The sequence below is a fragment of the Sander vitreus genome, chromosome 18, assembly GCF_031162955.1.
Source record: "Sander vitreus isolate 19-12246 chromosome 18, sanVit1, whole genome shotgun sequence".
Lineage (NCBI taxonomy): Eukaryota > Metazoa > Chordata > Actinopteri > Perciformes > Percidae > Sander > Sander vitreus.
This window is the reverse complement of record NC_135872.1, coordinates 29745980-29762003: the sequence shown is the minus strand read 5'-3', so window position 1 is coordinate 29762003 and position 16024 is coordinate 29745980. Positions and strand designations below refer to the sequence as shown.

Here is a 16024-nt window from a genome sequence, read left to right as displayed (position 1 = left end):
TTGCGCAGGAGAGTGGAGCAGATGGAGACCCAGGTTTGTTATATTTATTTATAGCTGTTGTGCATTCTAGCTTAATTATGGTTAAGCACATTTTTAAATTTATTTTACTAATATTCCGTTTTAGTAGTTGTTTACCAACTGTCACTACCATATTGGTTTTAAATTAATTTTGTGGAGAATTATTATCGTCAGCCGTAGAGTGATTCTTGTTGGCGGACATGTTGACCAGCTACAAACCTCCAAACTGTTTTGTCAGGTCAAAACATATCTATATCTAATTCTAAAAAAGGAAAATGAGTAAAAAGCAGGTCTCAAAGGAGTGCGCCTTTCTGTCCAGGGAGAAGACGGAGCCTCTTCAGTTGCAGTAAAGATTCACCAGTACTAACAGGTTTTCCCTCTCTCTCACAGAATACAGGGTTGAACACTGAGAACTACCATCTCAAAAAGAACATCTCTGCACTATTACAAACAGCTCGACAGGAGGTGACTCGAAAAGATGCTGAGATTCAGAGGTTGATCAAACAGTAAGTGCTTTTTTGATGAACTGTTGACCAATAACCTGTAGGACTGTAGGTTAATGTAATGTATGAAATACTCCATAATGAGATCATCTTACAAAGGTAGCTTGTTATTTTCATCATTTCCTAACCACTGTCTGTGACAAAATACTACTGCTGATTGCATTTATGTTAAATGATTAATCACATGTAAAACTTTGTTTTCCCCAGGTCACACAAAGGTTTCCACCATCACCAATCTCACATTAATAATCGTCGGGATCCAAGTTCCTTGAGTCGGACCTCAGCAGGCAGCTCCATGAGTAGGCCGCCTCCTCCACCTCCCCCCAGTCTTCCACTGCCTCCTCCACGATCCAGCCCTCCTCCACCTCGACCGGCTTCACCTCCCAGGGAGGATCCCCCTCCCTGGGATCCTCCTTCAGCCTCAAAGAGAGAAAGCAATGGTTCCACCTCTCAGCCCAGTGCATCCAGCAGGAAATCCAGCAGCAGTTCATCATCCCGACACAGTGAGCCAGGCAAACACAAGTCCACGCACAGAGAGGAAAAATGTCAAAGTCAAAACCTCTCTGAACCTACAGATAGCAGACATAGAAGTGGTTCAGATCCCAACAGGTCTCACAAAGCAGACAAGGACACAGGACGAAGACATGACTCCAGATCATGTAAAAGCAGGAACTACCTAAATGTTGAGGGGCGTCACAGATCAGACAAGTCAAGAACCCCTCCGCCAGAGATTCCACATGCTGCCGTTTCCTCTGATGACAAGAAAGGGAGAAGTCTAGAGCGGAGACAGGATGCAGCCAAAATGTCCACACCAGACTCTGAACACAGTGCAGCTCACAGCTCTAAACAGAGCCACAGCCGAGCTCATAGAAAAATCCAGACTAGTGACAAACATGTCGGGAGGAAAAAGGACCGGAACGATTCCTCTTCGCATCACCGCGCTGAGCGCTGCAGTGAGTCCTCCAAAGAGAGGGGAGGGAATAGACTGTTGAAGGATTATCAAAGGAAGGAGGATAGACGACATGAAGAGGAAGTCAGCAGAAAGCATAAGAGGAGCACTCCGTCAGAGACGAGCAGAGAACGTGAGAAAGCCAGAACAAAAGGATCAGACCAAGGGAGAGTGGATGCCAGTAGTAAGGAAAAACAAAAAAAGACACATGAGGCCTCAAAAAGACCATCCGAAGAACCAAATATCACAGAGAAGAGCTCTGTGGAGGACAATAGTCCAAACAGGAAATTGTGTTTCATGGAAACATTGAATCTAACCCTTTCACCAATTAAGAAGCAAGTGTTGCCTGCCAGTACCACCCAGGCTGAGCTCCCTCCAGTGGACAAGGTAGTTGAAAATGGGGCAGATGATGAGAGTTCACAACCTAACGTTGAGGACATGTGTGTGATTGATGAACTAAACAGCAGTGAATTAGAACCAGGGTTGGAAGATGTTGCCGATACCCCCAAAAAGCCAAGCTCTGAAACGACACACAAGAGGTGTGATGATGGGAAAGATGTCGAGGAGAAAGACAAAAAGCAGAGTAAAACTCCTGCAGCTGACGAGCATCGTGAAGACAGTTCAGTCCAATCTACCTCATCTCACAGCCAACACCCAGGTGCTGCAGATAATCCGATGGCTGTGCATCTCGCAGCAACATCAGCAGAGATTAGTCCTCTAAAAGCAAGAAATCATGAAGACAAAACCCAGCAGGCCTCAGACAGCCAGGTAGATGATTGTGGGTCTATGGAGGCTACAGATGGTGACAGTGACACGTCCCGACGCATTTATGAACCGCACAAAGGCAATTCTTCACAAAAAGTAATTCCTGGAAATGATATTGATCAATCTGTTGCTATTACAGACCCCGTTATGCTTGATTCAAGTGTAGAACTAAAGTGTAAAAATCCTAAACCTGCAGTACAGAAAAGCCTCCCTGTGGATTCAGAAGATGCAGCTGCTTTGCCCTTAGGAGGGAATCCTGTAGCTGAAGATGTTACTGACAAGGCCAACCACGAAAGTCGGCATATGTCTGCCACTATTCTGCCTCAGGACTGTCAGCAAGGACTCCTGGTTTCCAATTCCATTCACAAGAAAGATGCTGGTCGTACGCAAGATGGTCCTAAAGATGCAGATGCTGTATCCAGTACAATAAGCCTGGAATCCCTTCCACAAGAAGGGCTGAGTCTAGCTGAGGCTATTTACGTTTTAACACAGACAAATGAAGACACCAATGACAGCAGTAGCATCTGCACTGAGCCCAGCTCCTCCACTGGCTGCATCGCCGTGTCCAAAGTCAGCAGTACCACCGAGGAGACGGCGCTGCCAGAGAAGTACAGGGACCTGACTTTCACACCAAAGAAGAGCTTCACCCCTCGAAAGAGTCATAGCGTTGAACCTTCCAGTTCTGTGCCTTTACTACATGATGAGGACTCCATGATGCTCACGCTGAGCAATCTGAAGAGAATCCCTGATGCCATAAGCCCTCTGAGGAGCCCCATACGGATAACCAAGAGGAGTCTTCTCCATGTTCACGGCAAGCCAGGTCATGTCAAGAGCCTTCAAAAAGGTAACGTTGGCCTGATTAAAAACCGGTCATGTCAAATGAAATCTTACGCGCACACAGATCCAGAAGACGACTGTGGTTGCTCTTCATGTTTTAGGCATCATTATTTCTTAGAGAAACACTCTGTGTTTTTGTTTTCATATTTATTTTTAAGATGGTTATTCTAGCAAATAGAGGTCTTAACTCTGCTGATTTTACTACTACCTTTGTATAAAGCTTTTTGTGGCTCCACATGGAGTTAAATGTCCGCAAGTGATGTCACTTAGTCAGTGTTGGATTGGGCTGAAGACTACACATTTGAAAATGAAATAAATCTGGAGGTGTGGATTTTGAATAAAAGGTCACAGCCAAAATTTGGATTGTTCAGCATCGGCTGGGAGGGAGATTAGCTGTTATGGGATGTTGTAGCTCAGCCAAGAAAGGGCACCCTGAATTTTAGCTGCAGGATTGTGGCTATGGTTCAGTGTTAAATGGAATGTGAAGAACAGTTCCAAACACACATACAGTATCTCTCCTGAGATGACCTTACATCCAACAGCCTGAGTAGAGTAGAGTGCTTTGTGTCCCTGAACGATCCCAACAGCTACAGATGCCTAAACGCTGTTGCTATACGACTGAGAGAGCTGTTCTATGATGTAACTGGCCTCAGTATATCCCAATGCCTCAAACCAATACATGCAAATAACATCAGGTACTGTCATCAGAGTAATGGCTTCTCACATGGCAGTAACAGTTAATTATGTTAAGTTAAGAGTGCCACACCTCATACATATGAGATGCAGATCCTGATAATTAGTCCTGTGACAATTATTGCATAATTGTCACATAATCGCTGTTTCTTTGTTTAACCGCAATTAATTGCTACCATTAGCTAAGGTCTTAAGGTGTATGACTGGTAATTGTTGATTTTGTTTAGATATGCCAAATTGTAATTATATAAGAGATTATTGTCAGACTATATATTTTTTATTATTATTTCAATTGTTAGTTGTTGGCAATTGAGCCTATACACGTTCATAGCAACGGCCGGAAGATGGATCCTGGGATTCATTCAAAACGTAATGTCTAAAAAAGTAATACATGGACGCCCGGTTAGCTCAGTTGGTAGAGCGGGCGCCCATGTATAGAGGTTTCCTCCTCGACGCAGCGGGCTTGGGTCAGACTCTGACCTGCAGCCCTTTGCTGCATGTCATTCCCCCCCTCTCTCCGCTTTCATTACTTCAGCTGTCATGTCAATAAAGGCCTAATAATGCCCAAAAAATAATAATAAAAAGTCATACATGAATAAATATTTTAAAATTTTGACTGAAAGAGACAATTATATTGTTAATCGCAATTATGTCTGAGACAATTAATGGTACAGCAACATTTGGAATTGTTCCAGCTCTACTGATAATCATGAGATGTTTGAATCAGAATTATGAGCTGCTAAATGTCTAACCCTGCTTTGCTTTCCCACTCCTGTGCAGAGTTCTCCACCACAGCGGTTGATGCCGACACAAAGAAGTTGGATGTAAACAAAGAAAACAAATATCCGGGTTCTCCTGCAAACCATGACGCACAAACCTTGGTGGATGAGGTATCCCACCTGCCTTCAAGTCTCTCTGACACTGAACTGGAGGAAGGGGAAATTTTCAGCGAAACTGATGAGGCGGCTGCAGATTCTCCTCTTCCTGCAAACAAGAAGGCCAAGTTAGCCCAACCAGTCAGACATAAACCAAGTCCTAAGTCTGTGCTAAAGAGGAAATCTAAAGAAAGGTGTGTTGCATCAAAAGACACTCATGAAACAGCAGGTGTATCGACACGAAGTCCGAAGAGTCGTTTTAAAACTGTTTGTCCCGCAGCAACCAAAGCTTCCTATTCCACCGTAGAGGAAGTAATGGAGACATTCAAGGCTGTTCGTACAGAGATCCGAAAAAAGTACATGAAGCTTCATAAAACCTTTCCCAAGAAGAGCTTCTATGGTGTGATGGACAATTTCCAGGAGTCGTTCTTCGAATTTGTGGACGGTGCTCATTTTGGTCAAATATGCAGTCAGTCAAGGGAGCTGAAATCCACGCTGAAGAAATTGATTGCATCTGTGTTTGGCAAAGTATCAAATAATGGCATTGTGAAACGCATTTTTGAACAGCAAGCAGTCAATCTGAAGCAAAGGTTGTGGGACTTTGTAGATGTCCAAGTTGACTACTTGTTCAAGGACATTTACACGGCACTAAAGAGCCTTTGCAAACCAGCGAGAGCTCAGGCTGAGGATGACGGGCCCCGTGGAAATGAGAAAGTATCCCAACAGCCTCCTGCAAAGAGAACACACTGTCAACAACAGGATGCACAATCGCCTCCGACCAGCCTGAATCGAATCAAGCCATGCGCTGTGGCACCTTACAAAACGGGCCTTGGAAGCAGAGGAAAAGATATCAGAATCACACATGTGGAGAAAGACAGGAGTGTTGATCCACATCCAACACGTTGCCCAAATACACAAACTGTGGCCGACCACCTTCCTCCAAAAACTATTCCTTCAACTCCAGAGAAAAGTAACAAATCTTCTTTGGTTGTCCCTCAAAATGTCTCTTTGCTTGAGAAAACGGACTTTGAGCTTCTCACAGAACAGCAAGCTTCCAGTTTAACATTCAACCTGGTGAGAGACACTCAAATGGGAGAAATCTTCAAGTGCCTTCTGCAAGGATCTGACTTGTTAGAAAGCAGTGGCATCACTGGAGACAGCACAGCCTGGTCCCTCAGTACACCCAGGAAGGATGGAGAGAGGCTCCTCAGCATCACCACTCCCACTAAATTTAACTCTCCGTCCAAACTGCTCTCCCCGACAAAATTTGCCACTCCCTCAAAACTTATCGCAACATGGTCTAGCATTTCCCCTCGCAAGTCTCCACCAACCAAAGATCAGATCCCGCTGAATCCAGCTTTATTCGATGAAAGTTGCTTGTTAGAAGTGCCATCAGAGAGTAGCACAATGCTGCAGTCCAGCTTGGCTTCACAGAGGTCATATTCCATTCTAGCTGAAGATCTGGCAGTCTCCCTCACCATTCCATCACCTCTCAAGTCCGACAGCCACCTCAGCTTCCTACAGCCGTCAGGCATGCACCACATGTCCACGCCAGACAGCGTCATCAGCGCTCACATAAGTGAGGACGCGCTGCTGGACGAGGAAGACGCTTCAGAGCAGGACATTCACCTGGCCCTCGACACCGACAACTCCAGCTGTGGTTCCAGCAGCAGCGAAGTACTCGCCACACCTTTCTTGTTCAAGCCTGACCTGCCCATGCACGCGCTTGTGATGGAGAAGTCCAATGATCATTTCATTGTGAAGATTCGCCAGGCGGCCACAGGAGCAGATACCAGGCTCACTGCTGAAGAAAGCTCAGGTCAAATACTAACGGAAGAAAATGACATGGACACTAAAGACAGGCGAGCAAAAGCTGTTTTGTCGGACAAATTGCGGAATGAGACTCCTTCAAATGCTGTACCATCAGAGAACTGTATGTCTGGGACCGATGCAGACATCCATGTCACTCAGGATGAGAGCTTAACACTAACAAAAGATCCATCCCACGAAAAAGATTTGTCAACTCCGCAAAATACCTCAAAAGTTTGTTTTCCTGAGGATTCACAGAAACTGTCAGAGTCTCTGAAAAGTCAGTCTAAAACTACTCTTTCAGATTACAGTTTGCCCAATGGTGCTCAAAGCTCTGATCATTTCTTTGGACAGATGAGCCAAGCAACCAGCAGAGAAGATATCCCAGCCACTGCTGATGAGAAGGCAAGTGAAACACGCCACGGAGGAGGAGAGGGGACAACTCTTTCTAAAGCTCTTTTGTTTAAGTCTCAGAAAAGGACCAGTTGCTCCGAAACTGTGGTATCAGATAACAGTCCACATCAGCCTGCTGACAGCTCTGAAACTAATCACAGGAGGCAAGTGTCGGCGTCACATGATTCAGATGAAATGCAGGTGTCTGAGAGAAGTCTCGCCATTGCAGAGGACGACATAAGCAGCAGACCAGAGAGAGAGCAAAGGGATTGTGACAAAGGTAGAAAACGGAAGAAGCACCAGAAATCAAAAGCCAAGCGGTTCAGAAAGGACGATGAGGAGAGTAGAGAAGAGAAGGATGATGGGGAATCCAAATCCTCCCCAGCGTCTCTCTCCCCCAACAGTCTCTACGCCAAGAATGTGATCAGGAAGAAGGGCGAGGTGGTGCTGGCATGGACCAGGTCAGTACTTGGTTCTGTATTCTATTCCTTTCAGAGGTAGATATTGTACTGCAGTTATGTGAATTTATCTTAACTTTGTAAAGTCCAACTACCAGCTTGCAAGGCAAGGCAGCACATTTCAACAACAGGGCAATTCAAAGTGCTTTACATAGTTAAAAAGCAGATCAAATACAAGAATAAAATGTACAGTGCAGTATAAGAACAAGTTAACGGAGTCCAACTCGGGCCTCTCTGGCTCAGAGGAGTAGCGAGCTCCGTGTAGCTGCTGTTTACCTTCCAGCCAACTTCTACAGAAAGTTCATCACCTTTTTGCAGTGAACATAACAAAGATTCAGTTTTCTTCACTGTGACCTCCTATAGTTTATTCCAAATTAACACTTAGATGGTCACAAATTAGAAGTATTTTTGGAAATGTCCCCGTTTATTGAAAACAGATCTTTATTGGCACTCTTTGATTATTATCATTTGTGTAGGAGGCAGTGTATGAAGTGTATGCAGTTACATGTAAAGACCTGGTGATGGTAGTCGTGGCAACCCAATGTCCCTAACGCTCATCACCTGTGTTCTGCTTCTTCCAGAGATGAAGATCGAGCTATTCTGATTGGCCTGAAGACAAAAGGGGCTTCACGGGAGACTTTCTCCGCCTTGTCAGAGAAACTTGATAAGCCGTCAGATCAGGTGAGTTCATCTCTTCTCTTTTCTGTTGTAGTCGTGTGTTATGACGTACATGTACAGGCATATTTTAACTCTTAACTGATTTTCTTTAATCAGATTGCTGACAGATTCTACCAGCTGATGAAGCTTTTTAAGAAGCAGGAGAAGATGGACACTTGATCCCTCTGACTGTGTTATTGCAAATAGTTTTTGTATTAGAGCATTTCCACACACATGCTGTGGCAGCAACACAGGTATGTCGGCTGCTGTTCATGTGACATGTTGCTGGAAGAAGTGACCGCAGGGTGGCCCCGTGGGTCACAGGATGGAACCCCACATATCACATAACACACATCTGCCTATCCAGATCCCTGAACGGAGCCCTGCATAGTCCAGCCAAGACAAAGATGAACGGACGTTTTAGTCCAGCTTTGTTACTCAACAAAAAGTCGTAAACCCAGTCACTGCCAGGGAAGGTATTTTGTTCTGGATACTGAACTGGACCTGTTCATATTGTTCATGTGGAAAATAAGGATTCAAAAAAAACTTCCACAGCACAACTGACAACATAAATAGAGTTAACATCAATGTTATTGTTTTTGGTGCACTTTTAGTTTCTTTAGGAATCCCCACTGAGTCACTAGGTCAGTGTCAGGTCTGGATCTGATGGCTGGTCCTCTTCTGTCCAGCATCTATTCATGCCTTCTCTTGTTGCCTTTGCAGAAATGATACATTGCAAAGCTGGTAGGCTCAACAAGACCTTAAGTCCCTCTTGCGTCTACTCCCAGAATTCAGTTTTTCATTTGGAAAAATCTGCCTTCAGAGAAAAACACTGCCAGGTTCCAGTGGAGGTATGCTCAAATATTCCTAAATCAAGTGACATTTTTAGTTCCTAAAAGTAGTGGAGAGAAACAACTGAAAGCATGAGCCATCAGTAGACCATGAGCTCTGGGGCTGATACGTTGGGCCATTTTAGTAGAATTCTGTATGAGATATGATGGATCTTATTTTAATGTATGTATGGGGGGGGGGGGGGGGGTGTTAAAATGTTTACATACCCATTTTATGTACAGGACAGTCCATTTATCTCTGAACACAAATGAAACATTGTATCTGTGGACATAAATGGAATTGATTTATCAAACATAAGCAGAATGGAATGCAATATTGTGAATATTAATTCTTTACTGAAAATAAAGTTTTATTTATTTATTCTGGTGTCTGTTTTATAAGCATATTAACACAACTTTGGAATTTGTGTCAAATAATTGTGGTCAATTGGTCGACTAAAATACAAAAAAAATAAAAATAACACAAACTGAATTTGTGGATGTAATGTTCAGTATGAGTTTGTTTCCACTAATCAGACAAGCAGAATAACGTCTCACTGTCACTGTCTCAACTCTTCTAGACATCATCTTCACTACTGAATGACCTCAGTTGTTGTGATGTGGGTTTGTGATCATGTTACTGGGGTTAGACAGAGCAGAGTAACAACAGAAGAATCTATTAATACATTTAGAAATGAATTACTAAAACAACTTGGAATACAGTGTATGGTGAGATTGATACTTAAATCCTATTTAAATCATTATATGATGAACACTGTCCTTTAAAACTACAACAAAAAGCAAGATTATTATATTAAAATATTAAACATTTATATTTTATTATAATAAGAAATATGCATTGGGGGTATTTATAGTTTTGAAAAAAGCATTTGACACAATTGATCATCATTAATGAATCAATCAACTAGAAAAGTAGGGTATTTGACAGGTTGTACTCAATTGGATGAAAAGCTACATACACACATGAATGTATGCAGATAGGGGACTACAAATCACAGTATTTAAATATCACCTGTGGAGTCCACGGGGTGATTTTGGGACAAAAATGATTTATTCTTTATATAAATGACATATGACACTAATATTTATAATACATAAAGGTTGTCACAGCAGAAATGAGTTAAAATAATCTTAAAAAAAAGAAATGTGGTTTGACCAAATCCAAGGCATGTTTTGAATGAGGAAGCACTTTATACTTGTGATACTGTATATATTGTGTGTAGTTCACTTGTGATACTGTATTTAAATGACTGTGTTAAAGTATGGGGCAACATCTACAAAACCACCTTACAATCACTAAGCACATTACAAATAAGAGCCATTCGGACAGTAAACAGTGTAGGATATGAGCACATATACTGTATTTAAAATGACACACCTTAAAGTTTAAATATCTGGTTGAATTTAAGACTGCACAAACAATTCATCAAACAAAGTAGAAATATGGTGCAATTTAAAAAAAGTTACAAAAAATTTCTTTTTGAAAAGTAGAGAAGTGAGAAAGGAGAGTGACTGTCTCCCTGGTGTTACCCATGCTTGTCTTTCTTCTTCTTTTTCTTAATAGCTTGATAGAGTAGGACTTAAGTTCAGGGTAGTATTTTGTTATGGTAAAGACTGGGGGTAGGACCTGAAAAGTCTATGGCAGTGGTTCCCAAAGTGGTGTCCGGGGTCCCCCTGGGGTCCTTGATGGAGTTCCAGGGGGCCCCCAAAAGGGGGAGAATTATGTTTACTATAATTCAACCTATCCAAAAAAAACATGCTGACAAAATGTATGACTTTGATGATGGGTTTGATACACTATCTGTAATAAAACATCTGAAAGCAAACATGCTATCAGATGGGAGACCCTGGGATGAAATCTTATCAAATGGTGGTCCTTTTTTTCTCTTCTTTTCAATCATTTGTTCAAAATTAAGATTTCATTCATTCACACATTCATTCATCTACGCCAGTTGGAACCAATCTGTTAGGTAGCACCACATACTGTATCACCATGACACAAATATCCGTAAAATGGGCCACAAAGTGTAGAAATCGAGGCCAGGGCCTTGGGCCGTTTGTTACTCACTAGCAGACCAGCCAGAAATGTGACATGAAGTTAATGTTAGAAGCACCAGCGCTCCATTGTGCCACGTTTTAGACAGATATCTAATGTATCTCTTTTACTAAAAATACTGTCTAAAACTCAATCATGCACTGATTGATTACATGCCAGGCTGTAAAATCCAAGTCAATCTAAATAGAAAATCAGTGTTCAGCATTACTGATGTCCAGCACTGCTGCTTGGAGGTCAGGTCTGACTCTCAGTCAGTGTTCCAGCGCTTCCCAGAGGTGTTGAGGTCAGGGCTCTGTGCAGGCCTCTAATGTTCCTCCACACCAAACTGGGAAAGCCATTCCTCTACAGAGCTGGCTGCATGTTGGAAAGGGACAAACACAAAGGGTTGACAGAGAGCTGGAAGAACACTTTTGTTCTTTATGAGCAAGGAACACATTGAACACATTGTACATGGTTGTGTATTGACATCTCAGTTGGTGCTATTTTCAGTGCACTGTCCTGTTGAAAGTGTCAGGGTGAAACTAACCTCAGGGCATTATAGGGCCATGTGCCGGATCAATGGCTTCAAACTGGAGTCCTAGTTTGCAACAGCATTGAAATGTGTCAGCTTCGCTGCACAGTAGGGTCTCGTCTGTCTTCAAGGGAGGACAAAAGAGCCCCGATGCTTCCACAAATGAGTCTGCTCTTTTATAAAGGCTTTATGCTGAAGCATTTGAGACAAGGACCATAGAAAACATGTAAGTAATACCATTTTTATTGCAATTCTGACTTCCATTTGATGAATAACCTACAAACTACTTTTGTATTCATTGACAGATAATAATAACAATAATAATAATGTGACAGAAGATGGGGGATTGGAACCTACTAGGGAGTATTTTAGAAGAAGTCCACATTCATTCCACCATCGTGGGGAAGATCTGGCTCACCATCCTCTTCATTTTCCGCATGCTTGTGCTCGGCGTTGCAGCTGAGGACGTCTGGGATGATGAGCAGAGTGAGTTTGTTTGCAACACGGAGCAGCCTGGCTGCAAAAATGTCTGCTATGACCAGGCTTTCCCCATCTCCCTCATCCGCTACTGGGTGCTGCAGATCATCTTCGTATCCTCTCCGTCTCTGGTCTACATGGGGCATGCGTTGTACCGTCTGAGGACCCTTGAAAAGGAGAGGCACAGGAAGAAAGCCTGTCTGAAAGCTGAGCTGGAGGGGACAGACCCCATCCAGGAGGACCACAAGAGAATTGAGCGAGAGCTCAGGAAACTAGATGAACAGAAGAAAGTAAGGAAAGCTCCCCTTAGAGGCTCATTGCTGCGCACATATGTTTTCCATATCTTAACCAGATCTGTGGTGGAGGTAGGGTTCATTATAGGTCAGTGTGCTCTGTACGGTATCGGACTGTCTCCTCTGTACAAATGTGAGAGGTTGCCTTGCCCCAACAGTGTTGATTGTTTTGTGTCACGGCCAACAGAGAAGAACATTTTCATGGTTTTCATGCTGGTTATTGCTGGGGTTTCTTTATTCCTCAACCTCCTGGAGATTTTCCATCTGGGGGTGAAGAAGATCAAACAGAGCTTGTATGGATACAAATATGGAGACGATGAGAGCGTGTGCAGGTCAAAGAAGAACTCCATGGTGCAGCAGGTGTGTGTGCTCACTAACTCCTCGCCAGAGAGGTTGATGCAGCTCACACAGATGACCCGCTCAGTCATGTCGGATGCTCATAGGGAGACGGTGCCTTTGAATTTGGCCCTTGTGTCCCCTCAGAATAAGGAGGGGTCCAACAGCTCCAACCAGCAGCCTGCACAACCGTACCTGCCGAGTCAAGCGGACACCCAGGGTTTCCAGCTGCTGGGAGTGGTGGGGCGGCGATACACTCTGGACAACAGGAAGCCCTCGGGCAGCAGTGAGGAGTCAAATGAAGCTCAGGCGTCGGGCCGGCCGCAGTCCGCAGGACCTCGGCCTTCACTGATGGCGGGCCACATGGAGATCCCAGCTGCCCTGAGGAACCCCCAGAGGATGCAGAGCAGAGTGAGTGTTTGTAAGGAGCTGAGTGACATGAGCGACTCTACAGAGAGCGACCACTACCCCACAGCCAGAAAGTGCAGTTTTATGTCCCGAGAACTGTCGGAGGCCACTCAGTCTGACAGCACGGATTCCCAGAGTGGACCAGACGTCGAGGCCCAGCACCTCAACCAGGGAGAGAGTCCTGCGGTAACCCCGCCGCCGCCAGCCAGCGGGAGGAGGATGTCCATGGTGAGAACAAAACATTCTCTTCTCGTTTTTTTTTAATTCATTTTTTATATTATTTTTTGGGCATTTTTAGGTATTTATTGACAGGACAGCTGAAGACACGAAAGAAGAGAGAGAGGGGGAAAGACATGCAGCAAAGGGCCGCAGGTCGGAGTCTGACCCGGGCCCGCTGCGTCGAGGAGTAAACCTCTATATATGGGCGCCCGCTCTACCAACTGAGCTAACCGGGCGCCCTCTCGTTATGTTTTATCTGGAGCCCCTAAAGCAACACACGTCTGATCGTGTAGTATGTATAGTTCAACTGAATATATTATTGAAGCAGCACAGCCCATTTAAAGTGTGACTTCACACCGGACTGAACAGCAGTGGTTCACTTCAAAATGCCTAAATAAAAGCAAATCAAACATGTACACACATGTATTTCCTTCTGACATACAGCTGCCGTCCACCCGTGTCAGTTACTTGTTTTTCATTTTGGCATGGACGTCTTCATTTCCTCATGGAAAGTAATGACAGGTCTATGCTGCCCTCTGCTGGACAACACGGACGTATATCAGAATCACAATACTTTATTGATCCCCTCAGGGAAACGGTTTAGTTTATTATGTAATACACCTCTTCACTTTGTTTTTTGTCTAGTAATTTGTAAATTCATGTCACAATGAAAAACTGCATTCAGTTATTAAATACATTTTAACATGACAGTAAAGTCACATCAAAAGGAAATGCATATGCTATAACAATGTGTATTGTACTGCATTTTGTTTCTTTTTGTTTCTATTTGTATCTAGACATTTTAAAACTTCCATACTGACTGACAGCTTTCTGTCTGTTTGATGGGCTGATCAGTGTGTTCTATAACACCTGTAGCGTAGCTCAGCTCATTTTCTATTTCCAAGGGGCGGAGACCAACGCTTGGCCAACGCAACGCAGCACTGCACTCAATCAGATGGACCTACAACCAATCAGAGCAAGGAAAGGTGTGATGTAGCGCTAAAAAATGGCTGCCAGGCCTGCAATATAGGAACAGGATCTTGATTCACATTAGATATAGTATATTAATTATTCAATTCAATGTTATTATAGTATCAAATCATAACAAGAGTTATCTCGAGACACTTTACAGATAGAGTAGGTCTAGACCACACTCTGTAATTTACAAAGACCCAACAATTCCAGTGATTCCCCCAAGAGCAGTAGCACCTAGTTTGACAGTTTGATCTGAGTTTGGCTGTGCTGGACGGACCAACAGGGGATGGCTCAGCCTCTCAAACCCGCCCCATGTGAGATCTGCTAAAGGCCAGGTCAGCTGGAAGTCTGTCTGAATGGGAGGGGGAGCTCTGGCTCCCAGACTACCTGTAACCACACCCACATGTGAAGTAAAAAAAAAAAAATGTTTCTCACTTCCCTCTAGTATCCAGCACCATAGACAAAGATCTATTCACCTTTATTGTATTAGAGTAGAGGCACACATCTACAGGAGACCTAAAAGCTAAACTATGTGTATGGCTAGATCGTCCTCGTGGTCAGGGAGATATGGTTCAATGAGGGACTCTAGCTGCGCCTTGGGTTCCAATCATCCCCTCTTTACTATCTCCTTTCCTGTCTAACTAGCTAATAAAATATGCATAAAAAAGATAATTTCATAAAAAAAATCATAATAATTGAAATTGTTTTTAAAAATAGTGTCATACAGTGTTTTGCCACCAGTCTTTATAGCCCCTTAAAACACATTTATAGGCCTACCATTTGATATTCGTGACTACATAATCAACAATTTCTAGTAGAAAGCACCATTATTTATCTGTTTAATGACATTTGATTGACAGTGGTCTGGCAACATGACCAGCAACTGGCATCACATTTTGAAGTATTGCTAAATGGTGATTGGTGCATGGAAGTAGGCTCAGTGACATCATTTTTTTTAAACAGAGCCCCGCACTTCAAACACGTGAGAGCAGCGCAGACAAAACTAAAATACTGACATCACCTAAACTGTAGACATTTTGCTTTGCAATTTCCATTGGCTGTATAGGACTCTATAAGAAAATGACCCTACTTCTCTCTTGATTTATTACCTCAGTAAACATTTTCATAATGAGTTTATGGTCTCAAACGCTAGAATCAAATCTTCTTCAACACAGCATGATGTTCATTTAGTAAATGATGGATTTAAAATAGAGGATAAAGCAGGGGATGCTTTAAGGTGAGGCTACCTTGTGATTGACAGGTTGCTACCATGGCTCTGTGCATAGCGTCCGTCAGGTCCACCCCTCGCTCCTCCCCAGCTCCACCCTATCATCTAAACATGGTCACTTCTGGTGACGGCCAATAGCTAAACCAAATAAAAGGCTTCCAAACGGCAGTCCACAAACCAATGGGTGACGTCACCCTGGCTACGTCCACTTCTTTTAGTCTGTGGGTGCACCTCTGCTGTGGTTGGGTGTTTTTAGAAGCGTCTATATCACTGCAGCGAGGGGACAGGTCAGCGCGTCTGTGATTTTCATAATAATAACCATACATTGTCCATCTTTCTTTCTTTCTTTCTTTCTTTCTTTCTTTCTTTCTTTTAGAGCATGATTCTGGAGCTGTCTTCAATCATGAAAAAGTAGAGAGGAGCATTTTGTGACCATTGGGAGGGCTCCTGTCACCCTGTCTCCAGCTGTAACTTGATGTTCCACAGTGTGTATAGTCAGTGTGTATAGTGCATGAACAAGAGCTTCAGTTCAAATGTGTTGACATGACATTTCAGACAAAAGACGCTTACTAATTTGCTTCCTGTACTATACAAATGATATCTTCAGCATTTGATTACTTTATATTGATAGTTTGCAAGCCACTTGCTAAATCAAATATGAATCAAAATTAAAGATGGCTCAAAGCATATATGTGACTGCTCATATAATGAGA

General features: G+C 43.3%; 2 protein-coding genes across 2 annotated transcripts in view; both read left to right on the top strand.

Moving 5' to 3' along the window:
• casp8ap2 (caspase 8 associated protein 2) overlaps positions 1 to 8986 on the top strand; it is a 13078-nt gene extending 4092 nt beyond the window's left edge. The window contains exons 5-10 of the mRNA XM_078275430.1: positions 1 to 33; positions 409 to 524; positions 729 to 3079; positions 4546 to 7303; positions 7882 to 7981; positions 8075 to 8986. The exon at positions 1 to 33 is cut by the window's left edge and continues 42 nt beyond it. Coding sequence (XP_078131556.1) covers positions 1 to 33; positions 409 to 524; positions 729 to 3079; positions 4546 to 7303; positions 7882 to 7981; positions 8075 to 8137 — 5421 coding nt within the window. The 3' untranslated portion in view covers positions 8138 to 8986. The remainder of the gene's footprint in view (positions 34 to 408; positions 525 to 728; positions 3080 to 4545; positions 7304 to 7881; positions 7982 to 8074) is intronic.
• A 2727-nt stretch (positions 8987 to 11713) lies between these two features.
• On the top strand, positions 11714 to 15726 carry gja10b (gap junction protein alpha 10 b). Its single transcript, XM_078274575.1, has 2 exons — positions 11714 to 13117; positions 15688 to 15726. Exons 1-2 carry the CDS (start codon positions 11714 to 11716, stop codon positions 15724 to 15726), a joined length of 1443 nt encoding a protein of 480 aa, XP_078130701.1.
• Positions 15727 to 16024: the final 298 nt, after the last annotated feature.

What these genes read in the sequence shown, in the direction of transcription:
- gja10b (XM_078274575.1), top strand. Translation starts at nt 11,714, where the DNA reads ATGGGGGATTGGAACCTACTAGGGAGTATTTTAGAAGAAGTCCACATT. An exon ending in GCGGGAGGAGGATGTCCATG is followed by an intron (nt 13,118 to 15,687) that starts GTGAGAACAAAA and finishes TCTTTCTTTTAG; the next exon opens with AGCATGATTCTGGAGCTGTC.